Raw genomic sequence first — 20,746 nt, 5'->3', positions numbered from 1 at the left:
ATTTAAGATGCTAGGAACTCCTGCTTGCACTAAAATACAAATACTTAATATTTTAGAATTTTCCACAAATCACCTAATTAAAATGAAAGTGCAACTGATCTGTTTTATTTAAAAACTAAAGAAAAATCTATCACTGAATCCTCCAGAAACTCTGATTTTTAGCTTATTTAGAAATTATCTCAGCACTTGTGTGTATGATTTTCCCATACCTGTTAAAACCTCTTTTTCTGTTAAGTTTGATAATGATGCACCAGGCCTTCTCTTTCCTGTAAACTCTCCAGCTAGTTGGTGAAAATTCAAGCTACTATATTCATCTGGATTTGCAGTTGAATCACAGAGTGTGAGGTCAGGTGCAAACGAATCCAGTGCATGGCTAGATGGATATTTATGCCAAATTGTCTTCTCAATCTGAACTTCTGGACAGCTATATGCCAAGCCTCCAACTTCTTGAAAATTCGTAGAGCTTTTCTGAAATGGAGTCAGTAAAGTTGCAAATAAATCTTTTTTTGAGAGATAAGGTACCATGCATGTTTGGAAGCCTAATCAAAGTTATAGTGCAGTAAGAGAGGTATTCTTTGTAATTCAAGTAAATTGTTCCTAATACCTTGATGCAGGGGTTCTCAAACTTTTTTGCTGGGCCTCCCTTTGAAAATGTTTCAGGCTGTGATGATCCCCTCTAAACAAGTGCCAATTTGACTTCCCCCATACAATACCACACTTGATTCTTCACTGTTGCTGCGGGCAGTGCTGATCTCAGAGGTCGGCACCTGGCCAGGAGCTGCCACTTCCAAATCACTAAGTTTTAGTGGCAACACAGAAGTAAGAGTGGGCAATTGTGACCTTGCTACCATAGGTTTGCAACTCCCTATTGGGTCAACACCCCCAGTTTTCCCTCCCTCTCACTGAGGATATATCTACTAGAGAGGCTTGTATTTCTCTATGTATATGCTATACATCTTTATGTTCCCTGCCTGAATCAAAGCAGAGCTTGGAACTGCTACAGGTTTCACCTCTCTAGTCTGGCATGGTTGGGACCTGACAGGTCTCGAAGGACAGAATTCGCCGGACCATGAGAAGGCCAGGGGACCTGGTGTCACCATGTAGTGGGGCAGACAGGGGCTCTGGCCCTGTACTGCAGCAAGGCAGGCAGAAACTCCAGCCTCCATCCCCATGCTGTGGCAGAGCAAGAACAAGGTTCTGACCTGAGGTGTGATGGAGTAGTTGGTGGCTCCAGCCTCAGCCATGCTGTCGGCCACTGCTCCAGTTTCAGCTCCCGCCCTGAAAATGTTGGTCAGCCCCAGGACTCTCTGGTTCTGCAACATAGAATTATAGAATCATAGGGCTAGAAGGGATCTCAGAAGGTCATCTAGTCCAATCCCCTCCTTCAAGCAGGATCAACTCCCACTAAGTCATCCCAGCCAGGACCTTATCAAGCTGGAACTTAAAAACCTTGAGGGACAGAGAATCCACCACCTCTGTAAGCAACGCATTCCAGTGCTTCACCACCCTCCTGGTGAAGTAGTTTTTCCTAATATCCAACCTACATCTCTCCTTCTTTAACTTCAGACCATTAATCCTTGTTCTGCCATCTGACACCACTGAGAACAGTTTCTCACCATCCTCTTTAGAGCTCCCCTTCAGGAAGTTGAAGGCTGCTCTTAAATCACCCCTAAGTCTTTCCTGTAAACTAAACAAGCCCAAATCCCTCAGCCTATCCTCATAGGTCTTGTGCTCCACACCCTTAATCATTTTTGTTGCCCTCCGCTGAACCTGCTCCAGCACATCCACATCCTTTTTATACTGGGGCCCCAAAACTGGATGCAATATTCCAGATGTGGCCTCACCAGTGCCGAATAGAGGGGAACAACCACTTCTCTAGATCTGCTCAAAATGCTCTTCCTAATGCACCCTAATATGCCGTTAGCCTTCTTGGCTACAAAGGCACCCTGTTTATTCATATCCAGCCTTTCATCCACCATAACCCCTAGGTCTATTTCTGATGTACGGCTGCTTAAGCAGTCGGTCCCCAGCCCATAACAATGCTTGGGATTCTTCTGCCCCAGGTGCAGGATTCTTCACTTCTTGTTGAACTGCATCAGATTTCTTTTGGCCCAATCTTCCAATTTATCCAGGTCACTCTGGATTCTCTCTCTACCCTCCAACGTATCTACCTCTCCCTCTAGTATTGTGTCATCTGCAAACTTGCTGAGGGTGCAATCCAGTCCCTCATCCAGGTAATCAATAATGATGTTGACCAACATTGGCCTCAGAACTGAGCCTTGCAGCACTCTGCTTGAAACCGACCGCCATCCAGATATTGAGCCATTGACCACTACCCACTGGGCCTGTCCATCAAGCCAGCTTTCTATCCATCTTATAGTCCAAGGATCCAATCCATATTTCCTTAACTTATGGGCAAGAATGTTGTGGGAGACTGTATCAAAAGCTTTGCTGAAGTCAAGGTATATCACATCCACTGACTTCCCCATGTCCACAGAGCCTGTTTCCTCATCATAGAAGCTAATCATATTGGTCAGGCAGGACTTGCCCTTGGTGAATCCATGTTGGCTACTTTTGATCACTTTTTTCTCTTCCAAATGCTCCAAAAAGGATTCCTTGAGGATTTCCTCCATTATTTTCCCAGGGATTGAGGTAAGGCTGACTGTTCTACAGTTCCCTGGATTGTGCTTCTTTCCTTTTTTAAAGATGGGCACTATGTTTGCCTTGATCGAGTTGTCTGGGATCTCTCCCGATCTCCAAGAGTCTTCGAAGATAATGGCCAAAGGCTCAGCAATGACATCTGCCAATTCCCTCAGTACCCTTGGGTGCATTAAATGCAGACCCATGGATTTGTGTACATCTAGTTTTTCTAGATAGCTCAGAACTTGTTCCTTCCCCACAGATGACCGCCCTCCACCTTTCCATACTACACTGTCTAGCACCGTAGTGTGGGAGCTGACTCTGTCCGTGAAGACTGAGGCACAAAAAGCATTGAGTACTTCAGCTTTTCTTACACCATCCATCACTAGATTACCTCTCTTATCCAGTAATGGCCCCACACCTTCTCTAATAACCCGCTTATTAGTAACATGCCTGTAGAAACCCTTCTTGCTACCCTTCACATCCCTTGCCAGTTGCAGTCCCAGTTGTGCTTTCACTTTCCTGATTACTTCCTGGCATTCTCCAGCCGTATGTTTATACTCCTCATTGGACAACTGTCCACGTTTCCATTTCTTGGAAGCATCCTTTTTGAGTTTAAGCTGACTAAGAATTTCCCTGTTGAGCCAAGCTGGTTGCCTACCATGTGTGCATTTCTCACTATGCAGCGGGATGGTTTGTTCCTGTGCCTTCAGTAAGACTCTTTAAAGTACTGCCAGTTCTCTTGAACTCTTTTCCCCTTCATCTTCATTTCCCAAGGGATCTTGCTCATTAATTCTCTCAGGGAGTTGAAGTCTGCTCTTTTGAAATCAAGGGTCTGTATGTTACCGCTCACTTTTCTTCCTTTTGTCAGGATCCTGAAATCTACGATCTCATGGTCACTGCAGCCTAGGTTTCCACACACTTCTATTTCTCCTACTAGTTCTTCCCTGTTTGTGAGCAGCAGGTCAAGTTGTGCATGGCCCCGGTCAGTTCCTTCAGCACTTGTACCAAGACGTTATCCCCAACAGAGTACCAGATTTAAGAGTTTCAGCCTATACTAAATATATCACGAGTGCAGAATCAGCTCCTTGATCCCTGTAAGAATTCATGGTAACTGAGAACTTTAGGTTGCAAAATATAAAACAAACGTATGGTACCTTCTGAAACTGTAAATGAGAATTTAATTCCATCTATTTAAGAGATCAGCTGTAACAGTTTCTGTAAGAAAGTCATCTTCACTGAGCAATACATTTAGGCTTCATTTGTAATTTTACTAAAGTTCATCACCTATTATAAGTAGCTGGTTATTTCTGAGCTTGTTCTTATCTGAAAATATATCCTATATTCCATCCAGATTCTTGTAAATGTCTGATACCTTAAGATTCCTTCAGATTCATTTTAACAGGACACTCTCTTTACCTTGAGAAGATGAAGCCCAGATTTTTCAGACTGTTTTTCTCCAGCCTTGAATTCCTGACAGTATGAGTCTACTGGTGTGATCTGGTACTGCATTTTGATATTGCTTGTCTTGTCTTGGAATCTTTCCAAAGGATAATCAGTTTCCAGTTGGCCTGGATACAAAATAACAGGATGTTTAATAATAATTTAAGATGTTTAGATTGTTAAATCTCACCATAAGTGCAGTCAGGGGAAGATTAAATTAATATATTAAGTTGCTTAGTTGAGAGAGGAGTGATACTTGGTCTACAAAATAAACGGTTTGGCTATGTCTACACTTGGCCAAAACTTTGAAATGGCCATGCCAATGGCCAAATAGGACAATACTAGTGAGGTGCTGAAATGAACAATCAGTGCCTCATTAACATGCTGCTGGCCGCAGCACTTCAAAAGTGCCACGTTTTGCTCATGTGTGGCTCATTTACACAGAGGTCCTTTTCGAAAGTACCCTGCAAATGTTGAAATCCCCTTATTCCTATCAGCTTTTGAAAAGGACCCCGTGTAGACGAGCCGCGCGTGAGTAAAACTTTTGAAGCGCTGTGGCCGGCAGCATGCTAATGAGGCGCTGAATATTTATTTCAGTGCTCCATTAGTATTGTCTGACTTGGCCCTTAGCATGGCCATTTTGAAGTTTTCCTCAGTGTAGACGTAGCCTTTGGGTTATATCAATCAATGCTCCTCCTTTACAGGATCATTTGATGAAGGCAGTGATAACTTTTGAGGTTTACTGAAGGACATTGAGATATTCTTTCTTCTTTTGTGCTTCTGGGGTTATCTGGTCATTGATGGTAAACAGGGAGTTTATGACAAAATTAGTTTTAATTTTAAGACATCTGCTTTTTAAAAAAAAAAATCATGATCACTCGGGGCCCGATCCACAGCTTGATGAAGACAGTTGAATGGCTTCTGTCGAGTTCAATGAACTTTGGATATGGACACTACAGCACCGTTCTGCACCCTTCTATATTTGTATAAAATAACTGCCTGTCCTGCTCTAGAAATTCTTCAACTGATTCAACTTTGCCAAAGATTTTACAGCTGACATTTAAATTTGCTGAATATATTATGCCTGTTAAATCAAGTTCTACCAAGCTCTACTGAAGGAACCAATTTAAAAAAAAACCAAAAATCAGAAACAGAAAAGACACAGAATGCATCATCTTCATTACGTATATTTTATACCCTGGAACCCATTTTTAATGACCATTCAAATAACAGGAAAAGAGATGCCTGATAGGGATGGCTTTTGGAAAACAGATATTTCAAAGTAGGAAGCTGCCCAATCAGGTGGTCTTTGGTACTGGTTTCAAATTCGTTCTTATTGTAACTCCACTGAAACCAGTTAACTGACTTAACTGACTTCAGTAATTCTTATACTGAAGCCAAAGGGCCTCATTCACTCCCACCAGAACAACTCTGTCTGTAAGTCCCTGATAGCAATATGTATATCAGGAGGGGAGTTGCAACAAGCAACCTACAATGTATGCAGAACTGATCCCAGGGAGCCTCAGCTGTCTCGGTCTTCAGGCTGCCTTTCCTACTGGAACCTCTTGAATGAGGGCTGGCTGTACAGTCATATCCGCCCAAACCAACTTGGCTAGACCAGTTTGATAAACTGCAATCTCCTGGAATCTTCTTGAATAGTGACTCAGTTGAAGTCAACAAACTAACACACGTCAACAAACTAACATACGAAGACTTGAAAGGCTTTGCATAGTGCCTGTTACCGTGGTATCTAAGCATATAGATTAATCTAACCCTATTGTATGTTTGACATACAGACAAACTAAAATACAGGCTTATCTAAACATGGATAACATACATATGTAATCTAATTTGTTTTTATTCTTTTCACCTCACTGACCCTCTGACTGAAGCAGTTTCTCTTGGTTGATTCTATTCTCTTCTGCATAACACAGTAAGTTTTCAATCACAAACACTGCATCAATTATGGCACCAGGAGGACCTTGTATCACTAATCTTGCTTTTCCACCAACCACTTCTTTAGATATGGATATGCCAAAATACTGCATATAAGAGAGTTCTTCATGCTCTCTTTTGCTAAGGTTAAAAATGTGATTGTTTTCTATAATGAGAAGGTGAGTTTTCTGGACTTGCATTATGTCTTCGATCCATAGTTTTGCTGCTTCCAGTTTTTCACGGCAGTTTCCAGTAAGTTCAATGGCTGGTCCCATTTTTTTATTTTCTACTTCAGTTTGTCTGTAGGAGCATGACCCTGTAAGAAGTACTGTTTATAAGTCCAGTCAGTAGACTGAAAAGTTCACAAGTGCTATCACAAATCATGGTGTGCAGCCTGAGACTCCATACTGCTCTTCTGCTATGTTCAGAATTGGCACTTTACAACAGACAATAAAAGACACGTTTTTAAAGATACAATGACAGTTGGGTGTGTAACTCCCTTTAACTTTCAATGCTGCCTTTGAAAAATCTCCCTATAAGGGACTAATTCTGCTCTGATTAAAATCAATGGCAAATCTCTCACCAGGATTTGTCCTTAGTAATCACTAAAAAACACAGTTCCAATCCAGATTTAAAAAAATATACTTAAAAGACAAATTAAATGATAGTTATTCTGTCAGCCACTTAGAAACTTATTTTACTTTTTCATGTTTTCCCACATTCCTCTGATATGTGGTTTAAGCAGAAGTTGCTATTTCAGGAGATACCGGATATCATGAAATTAAATATTTACACAGACTTAAATAACTCTCTAGTTAGGGCCATTTTTGTGTAGCTTTGGGGGAAGGAGTGGTTCTGAAGCAAAGAAATGAAGAAGAGGACACTGTCCTACTTACTAAGGAATCCTTTTTTAAAATCCCTGGTGCAGTTTGGGTTTGGATAAATGAAGTACCTTCTGCATTTTAAGCACATCCGTGTACTTCCTGTTTTTTTAAGTAGGATGCAAATCAGTGCTGAAATCAGTGTGTTTCACATGCAGATGCTTTGCACTGGCTAGGTAGAATATGTTTTAAACAACAACAATCTCAGCTTAATATAAAAAGTCCACTGATAGAATAACATGGCAAGAAATGGAAGGTTGCAATGCTATCCAACAACAATTTGAACATAGAAGACACAATGCAAACACAACTCTCTTGCTTAGAAGAGAGAAGGAATGTTGCCCATGACATCATCCTTACCTCCCCTGAACTGAAATTTTTGGTAACAAGGGGCTAATCACATGAAGTACTTTGCACCATCAACTCGCCTTGACTGAAGCTGGTACTAACTGCCTTAACCCAAAGATTGAACAAAATACCACTGCAGACTTTGAAGTGGTAACTAAAGACAGAGAACTGCCATGTGCAGGTGCAAATTTTGCTGTGTTAATTAAACTTGTACAGTAGAACCCTGAGATGCACGCACTTGAGTTGCATGTACCTTGGGTTAAGATGACTCAGAGAGGCAGGGAGCTGGCACCTAGCTCTGAGCTGCCCGCCACTCAGGTGAGCTGGGAAACTGACCAGCACCACAGCGCTGGTCAGTTTCCTGGTTCCCACACGTGGCGGATAGCTGGGAGCCAGGCACCAACTCCCCACCACTCACAGAAGCGGGGAAACTGGCCAGTGCTACTGAGCTGGTCAGTTTCCTGGCTCTTGTACAGGGCAGCAGCCCAGGGCCTAACTCTCGGCTGCTGCCACTGACAGGAGCGGGGAAACCACTCCCGTCAAGGGGCAACAGCCTGACTATCGCTGCAGGACTCTTCCTGTTCCAGTCAGAGGCAGCAACCTCACTGCTCCTGTTAGGGGCGGTGAGAGTCAGACTGCCACCCCTGACAAGGGGAGCAGTTTCCCAGCTCCTTTTGGAGTGGCAGCCTGACTCTTGTCTGCCACCATTGACAGGAGTGGGGAAACTGACCAGAGCGGCAGCACTGGTTAGTTTCCCTTCTCCTGTGAGCAGCAGGCAGCCCAGAGCCAGGCTCTTGGCTGCCTGCCACTCACAGGAGACAAGAAACTGACCAGTGCTCTTGGACTGGTCAGTTTCCTGGCTCTCTGAGTTACATGACATTTGACTTAGGTGGGGTTGCACAAGAATGCAACCTCCATGTAAGTCAAGGGTCTACTGTAGACCTCTAGAACTCTGCAGTAGATAGAATGCACTCCTCAAAAGTTTACTTTTATTTTTAAAGTTAAAGTAAAGTGCACTGAACTTCTGGGCATGGTTCTACAAAACCTCTAAGAATAAGGAAAGAAACCATTTTCATCACTACCAGGCTGAATAGGAACAGCAGTAATTATATCCTCTCAGCACCTGGCCCCGATAAAGATGTCCATTATAACCTAGTTGGGGGTCTCTCTCAAATCAACCAATGATGATTTTCATGTGACTCCATTCAGACTAATTATAAACTACCACACAGGGCATGATTGAGCCCTAATTTATGTCTGTTTCCAATAACCTGAGCCAGAAATATATGCAGGAGACACATTCATAGTTGAGGTGTTGGAGGAGGTGAATCAAGACTCACCATACTTAAAGGAATGTCTTGGTCTCTTTCTTGATTTAAAATGGTTAATGTTTATATTCATTCATTATATCAGTGACAGCTAACTAGGCTGAGGAGAGGACTGGTTAAATAATTTCATGGCCACTAACGAGACCTGTAGCGATTCAAGGCAGAATACATGAGGATGATTTAAACTTGTGCTTCAGAGTAAAAAAGCAACTCATCTTTCCCAGAAAAGACACTACAATTACTGGAGGCCAGAAGGATCGTCTTCTTCTGAAGCATCAGCCACCCAAACACTGTGAAGGGGAGCAAGGATCTGACACATAGGACAGATCCTGTGTTCTACAGGAGGATGGTGAGGATGGTGTGTTATATCTGTCCTTGTAAGATGGAATGAATGGGCCAAAGCAAAATAGTTAGAACCTTCTGCATCAACAATTTACCACACCCACTCGCTCATTAAATGAAAGGAACAGGGGGATGAAGGTGATTGATTAGAGACTATAATTTATAACTGTCATAGCTTAAGTATCAGAGGGGTAGCCAACTTAGTCTGTATCTTTAAAATCAACAAGAAGTCCTGTGGCACCTTATAGACCAACAGATATTTGTGGAACATAAGCCGCCCACGAAAGCTTATGCTCCAAAATACGTTAATCTATAAGGTGCCATAGGACTTGTTGTTATAGCTTAGTTTCCTCCACTCTGTAGTCAGTTTTAAGAAATCCTTCTTTTGAGCTATCAAACCCTATGATCAGTTCTATTCTCGGCACTTACACATAACTCCTGATAACATCAATGTGAATGACATAGGTCCTTCTAGGGGCAAAAAACTGCAAAGTGTCTAAGAGAGGAATAGTTAGCCCAACAGTTACATTTTCCTTTACATGAATGAGAAGCTGATAAAAGTAAAAAACAGTCTAATTAAATATTATAATACTAAAACAAGTTTTGCAAAACACAGCTTTAGAAGAGGTAGTGTATTTTCCCCATTGTACCAAAACGAGTGTTGTCTTTTTCTCCCCCTTATCACCCAACCTGACAAACAAACAGAATCAAAAATGGACTTCAGAGCTCGTGTGATTTATTAGGAGATTATCATGATCAGAATTTAACTCTCCCCTTGTGCTTACTTACCCAAATCATAACTTTTGTTGGATTCCATGTTTTCTATCAGCTTGCTTTTTGCTGACTCAAATTTGGTTTGGAAAGCCTTGTAAAAGAAAGATTTAGCCTCAGTTCACAGCCATTAACAAACCACTAGCAAATGAACAGTCTGTCTCTCCAAATTTCCATTAGCTCAGAAATTTTAATCATCTCCTTTCACACATGGCCTAACGCTGGTCTCCTGTGCCAATCCTAGTACCAGGATTTTGTACAACGTCATGGATGGCATACACTCCTATTTCCTCAGGTGGCAGTATGTGGGGAATCTATGCAGCCAGGCTATGGCAGCTATTGTAAGTTATAGGTAAGAAAAGAAGCTGCCTATTGGTTTCTTCTGCTTGCACTTTTGTGGTGAGGGATCCATACAGTGCACCCATGCACTGACTATCCCCCTCCCTAATTCACAAAGCTCCTCTCCATAGTCTTATGTAGACAGTTACTGCGGAGCACTGTTAAGTTCTGTGCAGCGGGCTGCGGTTTCCTGCAGACTGACCTCCCTGAGCAGTGAAAAAAACAATATTCCTGTTGGTTTTTAGCCTTGGAGGCCTGTGGTTGGAAGAGTACAGGCTTTGGTACATTAGTGAAACAACTGACAGTGTGAGCATGTGGTCCAAGGAAACAAAAAGGCAAATGAAAACCAGATATAATTTGTCAGAGTTTTGGCATATGGAAAAACGACAAAAATGATCTTCAAACAAATACCGTGATGTACATTACAAATGAATACTACATTAGAAAAAAATATTTTACACTGAACTGTACTGATAAAAAGATAGAAAACTGCACAGTGCAGATGAACAAAAACAACTATAATTAAACTTGGAAATTCTTACTGTAAATACTTTTAAAACTGAGGAGAAACTTCAGAGTTTACATGCAAGGTGATGTATGTTACATGCCAATGAGTGGGTGTAAACTGGTATATTTGAAATACGAATAAAATTAATGTACTGTACACATCAGTGGCATGGAAAAGATGGTGTAGCAGGAAAAGCACTTAACAGGGAAGAACAAGCAGATCAGAGCAAATACACCTTTTTCCACTCCTTCAGCATCTAAGTTACAGACAAACTCCCTTACACCCAGTTACTAGCACTACATTACACTATACATCTGAATTTGGTCTTCAGTGTGATTCAGTTTTCCACAACAGCCTTTTAGAGCAGAAGCAAGAACATAATGTAACCTTTTGCCAGTTCATACTCTATTGCTTTATATGTTACTTTTGTCATAGTATAGAGGCTCATTCCTTACCTACTGAAGTCAATAGAAGTTTTGGGCTCAGTGAGAACAGGATCAAACTTCGTATTTTTACAATATAGGGATACTTAAAACAGCCATATATACATCACTTGGGCCAAATTCTCTACTGACAAATGGCATACAGTCCAACTGAAATCATCAACAGAGAATTTGGCCTCATGTCTGCAGCCTTTTTTACCATGGAAGGCCAAGCCCTTTGTGAAAATACCTTGCTATAGTAGATGATGTGACAGAATTTACTAAATGCATTTCCTGTGGTACAATTTCAGTAGAACGTCCCTACAAAGTGGTCAACAGCACCTTCACCGTAAACTCCTTACCCTCCTCAGGAAGTGCATGCACATATACCAGAGGCTTGCCACCCATTTTTATAGGAAGTACTTTACCTTGCAACAATACAAAGAAACTTCCTTCACGATTATTTGGGGTTTTCTATTTATATGTTTTACCTTATACACATAACTGTCACTTGGATGGACAACAAAATACACATCTGTCTTCTTCCAAGGACGTTCCTTTGCAAAGCTTAAAACTTCATCAATCATAATATCTGCCACTTCATCATTTGGCATATTTAACACTCTGGTCTCAAATGCAGGGAAGGAAATTGAAGGAAGTTGATACTCCTGAATCATAAGCAAGCATCTTGATATTACTGTTTTTAGTACCTGCAGAAAACAAGGAGACTTTTTAGCTTTCACTTTTCTTTTTGAAATGAAAAAAGAGAAATGAAAATCCACTCTAGCTGAGTCACCTTTTGTGAATCACTGCTGTTTTGTGAGGACCATACTATATGGAGCACAGACTTGCAGGCCAGATCGTATCCTTTTGTCAATATGAATTTCTCACAGTCTGGAGGGAGTTTTTGTAACTCAAGCAGAAATTCCTTCTGAAGAGATGGGCCTGCTTTTTCCAGAAGTGCACTTGAAATATTTCCTCTTAAGAGATCATCATTCATGACCACTGAATTAACAATAATTGCAGCCTGGAAGAAAAGAACAAAAGCTCTCAACATATTTTATTTCTGTTAAATGCATGTTTTACCTGTACTGCATTCTGATTCCCACTTCAAATGTACCTGCATAGCTCATGGAGCTTTTTCCTTATAAAAACTTCACCTCACCCAAGCACTTGCCCTTTAAAGTATATCTTAATTGTATGCTTTTTTGAGAGCTGGTAGAATACACAACAATATAGCTGCCCCCTTTTATCCCCAGGTACAACAAGCAGTGTACTTGGTGATGCATGGCTTAGGCAAGTAGAATGTAAAAAAAACAGTTGAGGGGTTTGACTATGTTTGCAAGTACATCCCTAACATCTTCCACTCATCCAAGCTGTCTTCCCATCTACATTGTTATTGTTAGTTGCTGAAACTTTTCCACTGTGTCTTCCCCTGCTGCACCCTGTCACTGACACAAGTAGCTACACACTGCAGTGAGCGATGCATGCAGCAGGTTTTTTGTTGTGGCGCTTAGCTATACACAGTCTAAATACTACTGACAGTGGGGTGTGATGGAGATGTAGCCTTACAAGTAGTAAGCACTGCCAGCCACGCTAGCAGTCCTTACCATCTTGTGTACTGTACTCAGGAAGAATTGCAAAAGTATGACTGCCTTCTGTGCAGGAGGACTATGGGAGTATGGAAATCCCTGAGCTTTCTGCTTCTGCCCATTACTTATTTCCTTGGGCTGCTGCCATTTGGAACTAAATTTATCAGATGCAAAAATTTTGCTTATGATAATATATACACAGAAATAGTGAATCAAATCTTCACTTGATTGTTTGAAAACATCTGAAATTGCAAGGCTCTGGGGTACACCTATTCAGTTTATATAGTTAATTGATAGAATTTTTCCTCCATTGACCAAAAGTTATAATCTCTGCCCTTTATCTCCACATCTATAAAAACAAACTCCATAAGGAGTCAAGATCTTTCTTTAACACACAAGGTATAAAACATTGTAAAAACAGGCAATCATTCTTTTTGGTTTCCGAAAAACTAAGACTGTCACTTTTTTACATATTTTCCAGTTACAATAAGTTAAATAAGTCTATTTAAATCATGTGCTGGTTAAAGATGGCATTTAGTTTGTTTTTAGAAACTATCTATCTCCAGCTGAATGACCCAATAGTGATAAAGAATCATTGTCCGAGTAGAGAAAGAAAAGCAGGATGTGATTGGAGCTAGGAAAGTAAACCTGAAGGAGACACATGAAAAGTATGTTAACTATTAAAATATTGCATTAAAAAGTGAATGTTAACATAACTTTATTCTATCAACTGTCCTGACTATCTGTTATTTTCTTCTATTCTCTCATAATAAGCTTCACTCAGAAAGAAAACAAACTTTTAATAACTAAACAGGTATATTATAAGAGGACACCTGGCTATATGTTGCATTGGTCCACTAATTCTGATGTTGGGTGGCGAAAGGGAAGAGGACAAGATGCTTAGTTACTGGATCAATATAACTTGCACTCAAATCTCTTAAGGTGCAATACTGCTTAGACGCTGCGATGTAGTTCCACGCTCAGCATTTCACAAGATCATGGTCTTCAGGCCTCACTGTGACGACTTACTTGTTGATCTTCAATGTGTCCTCTTACAATGCGCAGACAAAGACCATTGATTATGATGGAATCTGGAAGGCAGTTTGCAGAAGCTGGTGGAGTCTCCAGATGTGAGCTAATGTCACTCCTGCCCAGCAACTCTTCACAGACTTTTTTCATTGCTGCAACTGTGGGCTCAGCAATGTTCACCAAGCGGATTTCTTTGAAGCAGCCAAATAATGGAGCTAGCTCAACAAAATTCTTTATAGTCTGTATGATTGCATGAGCACATAAATCTATTGGGAAGCCAAATATTCGCGAACTCACTGCAGGGATAGCCACAGACTTTATTTCATTCTCTGGAGCATTAACATATTTCAGGACATTTATTATTGCTGTCTGAAGTATTTGACAACATCTCTCACTTTCCTTTGCAGACCATCTTGGACATACTGTGTGGATAACTTTCTTACAAGAAAGTCTGCCTCCGCCTGTTACTGCTATTTGGCCAGAGGTGAGTGTTCCATGGTACTCAATGTAACTTTTACTCTCTTGCTTAATTTCTGGTCCTCCAGCTTGCACCAAGGCACGAGCAAGGCCTCCAATAGGGTCCAGATGTTCATTGGCTGCATTCACCAAAGCATCGGCATTATGTCTTGTCATATCATCCATCCAAACAGATATCTCAATTCCTTCCTTCAGGCTTTTCCTGTACACTTCAAGAGGACATCTTATACTCTTAAACAGAGACTTGCAGCCAAACTTCTTCTCAATGAGCTCACATAGACTGCTCTCTCTTCTCATAAGGATTTCATACACATCTTTATTTATGGGAACTGTTAAGATCTCCTCCTCTGTATCCTTGCTGGGTACTAGATAATAAAAGAATTAAGAGAAATGTAGTAATCCAATGTACAATAAAACCCATTTTTAATGCAGACCACATTTTACAGTTTTTAATCATTTCTTAAATCCACTTGGGTGATAAAAAAAAATTACTTAATCAGTATTCCTTTTGTTCTTCTTGTGTCCTGCCTTAGAGACACAGGAAGGACAGTTTTTGGCTCCCTTTACCAGTAAAGTAAGGAGACAAAGGTCTTATGAATGAGAGCTTCTTTACAGAAGCCACAGACCAGCCCCTTTCTTGCCCGTGTTAGCTGCCATGATTAACTCTCTTTCTACCCCAGCCAGGCCAATTCTTTGTCTCCTAAATCAATGTGCAGCCTGTGAGGATTCTGTTGTTTGAGCCAATTTACATTTACACCCTCACCTTTGTTCCAATCAAATGCTATTTCCTGATTTCCCAGGAAGAACACTTCTTCCTTCCTCTGTCCATGTGGACTTCCCCGTCTGGACTCAGGGTCATCCTATTAACCTATCCTTCAATGCCTTCTCTTTCTCCTCCTCTCCTTCCAATACTTGATGCTTTACCACTGAGGTAAATTTCAGAGGCATGGGGGGTGCATTTTGCTTGTAAGTAACAGAAAAAGCTCAGCAGTAATATACTGGAGCTGCCACATATCCACCTCTTCCTACAAACCTGTGAGCACTTGATTTTCCAGTCCCATGTTCTCATCAAATAAGCTCACTTCTTATTCCACAGTGGTCTTCCCCTTTTTGCCCAAAGCAAGAGAGCCCACATTCTTCCTACAAGTTTAACTTTAAGTAGTGCTGTAGGAAAAGAAAATGGACCAGCACCTCCTTTCATGTAAGCCACCAAACAGCCATCTGATCAACAATATTTTTATCACAACCCACTGGGAGTCAGGATGACCTACAGACTTTACTAGGCCTTGGGCAAGGTGGTGGCGGTGACGAGGGCTGGCTCCAGGCCCCTGAAAGGGGCAGGGCCTCAGGTGGAAGGAGGTAGGTTGGGAGCTAGTTTCTCCCAGCAAGCCTTTCAGCACTGCCTGGTGCATGCCATCCATGGCACCAGTGGCAGTGTATAGGGCCCAAGGCATTGACCACTGTCATGGCCGAGTTAGCAGTGATGGCAGCTGGGAACCCTGGACCCTTTTAAGTCACTTAAATATACTCCTTTTGCCCCCTCTCCTGTTGTTAGCCTGCTGCAGGTGGATCTCAACTGGCACTGTAGAACTGCAAATTTTTTTTACACCATTACCAATCCCCTGAACTATAATCCTCTGTGTTGGTAGATTTCTGTAGACCTATATATAGCAGATATCTTGTTCACTTGTTTATGTAAATCCTAACAATTTGCATGAGTTTGCCACACCTCAGCTGAGCTACAATTTCCTCCCTCAGTGATAATCTAAAAATAGACTGCTCAGCACCTCACTGTTACTAAGATGCACTCAGTTTAAACTGTTTTTCATCAAAACACTTTTTGTTTAGAAAACTGTATGGTTTTTTTTTACGTATGTGGGAAATCATGTAAAACAAATGAAACAAGACTGACATCCTGGTTCAGGTTGTTCCTTTTGGTTTTCTTTCAACTAAACCATGTGCGTGCTTTCAAGTGTACTTGCTTTAGCTGCAGTGAAAATTCAGTACAAAGATGGGAATATATTAATAAAGTCTATTCTGCTCCATAATGTGAAAAGAAAGCTGACCTAAATCATAATCCTCCTTAGAAGTCTTTGGTGGTGAGATTCTGGCTTCATAATTCACATGGGTTGAGTCCAAAGAAAATACCTCTGAATCATTCTGTTTTAAGACTGTTCTCTCTGTTCCCCTGTTTTTCAGAAAAGGAAGGTATTGCTGACCATTTACATTATGATGCTCTGTCTCTCCAAAATAACTGACCTCTCCACAGTAAGATTTTAACATGCTCTGTGTCTCACTTGATCTTGAAGGAGACCAAGACACATTTTTGTAATAATTTAAGGCTTGACTTGTGCTGTTGTGTAGGTTATCAAACAATTCTGAATACTGATAATTCTGACAATCTCCTTGAATACTGGAAAGCAGAGACTTGGAAAATGAAGCCTGTGGAAAGGTCATGTTGAAGCAGCTCCATTGTTCTTTTGGTGATATGGTTTGCCTGGGTGATTTTGGAGGAGTGGAATAATTCACGTTGTACAAAGAAGTGATGTCACTAAAATGCTGGAATGAAAAAAAACCCAGAGACTTAACAAATGTTTATGGTTCAACTAAATACCCTATAATCCAAATATGAAAAAAAGTTAAATTAATTTTCTAAGATGTAGATGTATTTTTCTGTCTGCCAAAAATAAAAATTCACCTTAACTGACATGGCTCTGGTGGTCTTTCTAAATGGGACGTAGAGCATTTCATGCTCTGAGAATATTTAGTGGATAGGAGAGAACCAAATGAAAAGAAGAAAATTTAGAAGAAAAAATGTGAAGAAACATTTAATTGTAAAATGCCTCAAAATGAAGATTACCATTAAGTAACCATAATTCTAGGTAATAATGGACACTTGGTGTTGACCACCCAAGAAAGTTGATGGCTGGGATATCCTTCACGTTGTTCTTCTCGAGTAATGCTTTTAATCCCATACTGATATAAAGGGGACCCAACCCAATGACCAAGTATTAGTGTATATGCCAGTTCAGATATGAATAAAAATACTCTAACGCAATAAGGGCTAATGCAGATGGCAAGCAATGAAAAATGTTGAATAACTTAGTTATTTTTGTTTTTAAAATGTCACCTCAGAAAGCATTCTGTGAAACCTTACTTATTCCACAGGCGGCTAGACTGATAGTAAAATATAAAAATTCAGTATGGTCTACCTTTAAAACTTTTTCTGGAACCTCAGGCAGAAGTTCCTGAAGTTGGTCAAAAGTTGCCAGCAACAGCCACTTCAGTGAAGACCCCTTCTTTAACAGGAGCTGAGCCACTAGAGGATTTATACACGGAAAAGTAAGCAAGCACTTCTCTGCCTGGGAGTGGAAAAAGTCACTGTCATTTTCCAGAATGATCCACTTGGGACATTAAGCTTGCTTGGTCATTAGCATGCGAAGAGAATACCATCTTTATACAATCTCTGGGCACAGACTGTCACAGAATCACAATTCTGAGCAGGAGGGCCTTATAGCTAATTAATTTATCTCTCTCTCTCTCTCACTCACACACACACACACAGAGTCTCTCTCTCACACACACAAACATACAGCTAAACATCTGTAAACAGAATAGCTTTGTACTGGAGAAACAAATTATGCAAAGTTGCATGATAGGAAGGCTGTAGAGTAACACCTTTATACCTAAGGTTGACATCAGTGATCCATTTATTGTGGATTATTATTCCAAACTTTGTTAAAAAGCTTACTCTGGACCCAAAAAGTCAAATGTTTAGTCTCGGATTAAAATGGATATTTTTCCCCCTGGTTCAAGGGACTAAGTTTTGTACCTTACATAAGGCCCTTTGTTTTCAGGTTTTATTTGGTTTAAACATTTCTGGGAATTTAGGGAGAGATGACGGGTGCCTCATACTCATCGGAGGCAGCAGTCGGGAGATCTTGGCTGCCAGGATCCAGCTGCCTGCTCATCTCTTTTCCCAACTCAGCAGAAGCAGATGGGCTGCACTGAAGGGCAGGGTTCAGGAGACAGCTCTGCCCATCAGGGAAAGCAGATGAGAACTATCACCTATTAAGTACTCAAGTCTAAAACTGGAGCTCCAAATTACTAGAGCATAATTCTTGTTTACTATGGACCAGAAAAATAAGAAATGGTGAATGAAGTAAATATTCTATGGGTTTCTGGTCCCAATATGGGAAAGCATTCCTATTTATGACAATATCATTCTCTTCCTTCATACACTATACATAACCTTTCAGGGAGCCAGATGACAGGGGAGCCCCCTCCGCTGCAGGAGCTCAGATGGGTTCCCATCTTGTCATCTTCTTTACTCAGGCAGATAGGCTCATCCAACATGTACATATCTATACATCAATTATCCAGTGAGTAAATAAACTTTTATTGTCTTGGGCTTGATAACACAGAAATGTGACTAAGTCCCATTGACTTTAATGGGATAAAATACATACTTTCTAGTTAAGCATGAGTTTAATTGCTATATCGGCTTGGAATCAAAGGGTTGAGCACCCTGCAGGATTGACCCATTGTTTGGTAATCTGGTCCAATATTTTATTTAGAATTTAGTGTACAGAATCATAGTGTCACAATAACAGATTGATTTGCTCACTGGCATATTTTAACAGCAACAAAGGGTCCTGTGGCACCTTATAGACTAACAGACCATCAGATGCTGATGAAGTGAGTCTGTGCTCACGAAAGCTCATGCTCAAAACTTTTCTGTTAGTCTATAAGGTGCCACAGGACCCTTCGTTGCGGTTACAGATCCAGACTAACATGGCTACCCCTCTGATACTTGGCATATTTTACTGCCTCTTAACACCTTTTACTGCTTCTTAAACTCTTCTCTAGCACAGCTGCCCCTGAAAGCACTGGGGAATGCAAATTGCATCTATTTGGGTCTGTAGGGGATGATTCAGGCCCATTGTGTTTATATTTAACAACAAAACAATAGAAAACTGAAATAATAAAAACAACTTAGTGTTTTAAATATCTTACAAATTGTAAGAGAACTGCTACACTTAGTACAAAGGAGACAAACCTCAGAGGGCAAGATAGAAAGCCAGGATTTGTCCAGCCATTCATGAGGATTTGTTTTAGAAGATATCAAAATGTTGTCAGCAATCTGACGAATTAGCAATGCTGTCTCTTCAAACCCTGGCACAAGAGCTACCTAAAATAATTTGAAATGCTTTAGCTCAAAGATTATATTTAAAAGTTGTATTCACAATGGTCTTCAGCAGGCAGGAAACTAGAAAGCTTAAAGATGGTCCTCAATTCAAAAGCCTACAGTCATTAAAATCCTTCTATGCATGTGATATGGAAAGGCTGCAGCCTCAAAGTTCAACCCCACACACTGGATTACTCAAACTCTACATAGGTAAAGTGAATTTCACTACAATGGCTATGTCTACACTAGCCCAAAACTTCGAAATGGCCATGCAAATGGCCATTTTGAAGATTACTAATGAAGTGCTGAAATACATATTCAGTGCCTCATTAGCACGCGGGCGGCTGTGGCTTGCCGCCGCGCAGCTTGTCCAGACAGGGGTCCTTTTCGAAAGGACCCCACCAACTTCGAAATCCCCTTATTCCTAATAGGATTAAGAATAGGATTAGGAATAAGGGGATTCTGAAGTTGGTGGGGTTCTCTCGAAAATGAGCCCCGTCTGGATGAGCTGTGTGGCAGGGAGTTGCGGCAATTTTGAAGTGCCACGGCCACCCACATGATAATGAGGCGCTAAATATGTATTTCAGTGCTTCATTAGTAATCTTGGAAATGGCCATTTGCATGGCCATTTCGAAGTTTTGGGCTAGTGTAGACACGACCAATATCTTTTAAATATGATCAAGTGCGTAGCTATATTTATACTTCCTTCCAAGTAATTCATGTGTGCCTGAATTTGGTGTGTTATGCTTACGATGTAATGTTTTCCAGGAATTCAGGATACAGTAAACCCTCGAGATATGCACAATTAAATTGCACATCTTGGGTTAACGTGACTACCGCCCGACTACAGCGGGAAACTGTTCCTGTCTGGGGCAGCAGAAGTGAGTCAGACTACTGTCCCTGATGGTAGTGGGGAAACGGCTCCTGTTGGGGCAGCAGACTGACTCTTGCCGCCCAACAGGAATGTTTCCTGCTCCTGTCAGGGGTGGCAGTCATAGAATCATAGAACAATAGAGCTGGAAGAGACCTAAACAGCCATCGAGTCCAGCCCCCTGCTGTAAGCAGGACCAAACCCATCAGATCAGCCCCACCAGGGCTTTGTTCGAGGCGAGACTTAAACACCTCCAGGGATGGAGACTCCACTACTTCCCTGGGTAGACCATTCCAATGCTTCACCACCCTCATAGTGAAAAAGTTTTTCCTAATGTTCTACCTGGACCTTTCCAACCGCAACTTGAGACCATTGTTCCATGTTCTCCCATCTGTGACCACTGTGAACAGCCTCTCTCCAGACTCTTTGCAGCCTCCCTTCAGTAAGTTGAAGGCTGTTATCAAGTCCCCCCTCAGTCTTCTCTTCTGCAGACTAAACAGTCCCAATTCCCGCAACCTTTCTTCATAAGTCATATGCTCCAGCCCCCTAATTATTTTGGTCACCCTCCGCTGGACCCTCTCCAGTGTATCCACATCCTTCCTATAACTGGGGGCCCAGAACTGGACACAGTA

General features: G+C 41.2%; 1 protein-coding gene across 1 annotated transcript in view; it reads right to left on the bottom strand.

Moving 5' to 3' along the window:
* The window catches only part of SHOC1 (shortage in chiasmata 1), a 120,308-nt gene that overhangs the window by 8,728 nt on the left and 90,834 nt on the right, over positions 1-20,746 (bottom strand). The window contains exons 24-33 of the mRNA XM_074994034.1: positions 19,115-19,246; positions 17,268-17,417; positions 16,122-16,614; positions 13,579-14,420; positions 11,754-11,984; positions 11,449-11,667; positions 9,707-9,782; positions 5,963-6,334; positions 4,060-4,211; positions 210-468 (exon numbers count right to left, since the gene is read on the bottom strand). Of these exons, the coding sequence (XP_074850135.1) occupies positions 210-468; positions 4,060-4,211; positions 5,963-6,334; positions 9,707-9,782; positions 11,449-11,667; positions 11,754-11,984; positions 13,579-14,420; positions 16,122-16,614; positions 17,268-17,417; positions 19,115-19,246 (2,926 nt within the window). The remainder of the gene's footprint in view (positions 1-209; positions 469-4,059; positions 4,212-5,962; positions 6,335-9,706; positions 9,783-11,448; positions 11,668-11,753; positions 11,985-13,578; positions 14,421-16,121; positions 16,615-17,267; positions 17,418-19,114; positions 19,247-20,746) is intronic.

Source organism: Carettochelys insculpta, chromosome 5, assembly GCF_033958435.1.
Source record: "Carettochelys insculpta isolate YL-2023 chromosome 5, ASM3395843v1, whole genome shotgun sequence".
NCBI lineage: Eukaryota > Metazoa > Chordata > Testudines > Carettochelyidae > Carettochelys > Carettochelys insculpta.
Note: the sequence above shows the minus strand (reverse complement) of the source record. Positions and strands in the feature narration are given on the sequence as shown.